Raw genomic sequence first — 1536 nt, 5'->3', positions numbered from 1 at the left:
CCCTCTGCAAACGCTCACGTTCTTCCCGTTCACGTATGATTCGAATACGTTCCCTCTCCCTACGTTCTCTCTCAGCAATTTCTCTTCGCCTAGAAGTGTTATTTACAAGTTACGCCACAAAACAGTCATCCACGTCTGGCTGCATTCCCCAGCAAATATTGTCTTTGAATATCTCTGGCAAAGATACTGGTAAATACCTTTTGTTTTTTCTTGCAATTAACTTTCTCCTAGGCCTTAGTTTACTTGGTTCAAGCACACTGACTTTGCTACACCAGTTGGTGCTAACTCCAGCAGAGCAATAGCCATGTAGGAAAGTCAGCAATTGCTTCCCTGAAGAAAGACGGTTCTAATTTTGTAACAGCTGGCTGTAGACTGACTACAATTCTTGCTAGTGATAGACAAGACACTCCCTAACCCAATGGTTCCCAAACTGTGGGATACAACCTCAAATGGGGTTGTAAAAACAGAGGATGGGGTTGCAAGAAATACAGTCACTTTAATCCCAGGGGTGGGCAAAGTATGGCCTGTAGGCCAGATCTGGCCCAACAGGCAATTTCATCCGGCCCAAAGGCACCCACCAACTAATTGTACCCTGCCCGGCTTGCTCCCACCTCATGGGCGGAAGTGCCCGGCCCAGGCAGCATGCAGCTTCCAGGCAGGGCGGCTGCTGATAATGCTGTAGCTACTGCTGGGGGACCTGCTTGGCTTCTCCGCTGCCCCATTTGCTCCAGCCACCAGGTAGGGAAGTGGTGGGGGGCAGGTGGAGGAGGACCTGCAGCTGGGCAGGGACAGCATGGAGACCAAACCAGGGGGGGAGACGACAGCAGAGCTTGGGTATACACAGTGTGGGTACCCCACACATGCCCCCATTGCTGGCAGCAGCAGGAGCTTGAGGTGCTCGTGGCCTGTGCAGGTGCTGCTGTCTGACAGCATGTGGCTCCAGCCAGCACTGCACATGGCAGCAAGAAGCACAGCCCAGCCAGCCTGCCTCTATTGCGTAGGACTCCACATGGTGCATGTGCGGCTCCCAGCACTCAAGTATCACCGGGGGGAAAGCCCCATGCAATAGAGACACCTGCCTTCCCTGTCCTCTGCCGTGCAGGTCCTGGAACTCCGCTAGGAGTGGAGGGGAGCTCTGCCCTTGCCTCTTGCTTCCCAGTGGAATCCCAGACTTGCATGCAGGGGGTGGGGAAGACAGCTGGCTCCGTTGCACTGGGCTTCCTCCTGGTGATGTGCAAGTGCCAGGAGCTGCACATGCACCACGTGGAGCCCCGTGCAATAGAGGCACGCCAGCTTGGTTGTGCTCCTTGCCTCTACCTGCAGTGCTGGCTGGAGCTGCGTGCTGCAGGGTGGCAGTACCTGCACAGGTCATGAGCACCCTGATCACCTGCTGCCAGCTGTTGGGACTGTGCACCACGGGGTGGGGGGAGGGGGGAAGAAAGATCCCATCCCATGCAAACCCTACCCTAACAACCCCTCCCACACATACAGCCCCCCAAGATACCCTATTGCCCCATGCCACCATGGCTGCACAGC

General features: G+C 55.7%; 1 protein-coding gene across 1 annotated transcript in view; it reads right to left on the bottom strand.

Moving 5' to 3' along the window:
* SLTM (SAFB like transcription modulator) overlaps positions 1-1536 on the bottom strand; it is a 30345-nt gene that overhangs the window by 7823 nt on the left and 20986 nt on the right. The window contains 1 exon segment of the mRNA XM_014519389.2: positions 2-89. Coding sequence (XP_014374875.2) covers positions 2-89 — 88 coding nt within the window.

The sequence above is a fragment of the Alligator sinensis genome, unplaced genomic scaffold, assembly GCF_000455745.1.
Source record: "Alligator sinensis unplaced genomic scaffold, ASM45574v1 scaffold1018_1, whole genome shotgun sequence".
Classification (NCBI taxonomy): Eukaryota; Metazoa; Chordata; order Crocodylia; family Alligatoridae; genus Alligator; species Alligator sinensis.
This window is presented reverse-complemented; position numbering and strand designations above follow the sequence as displayed.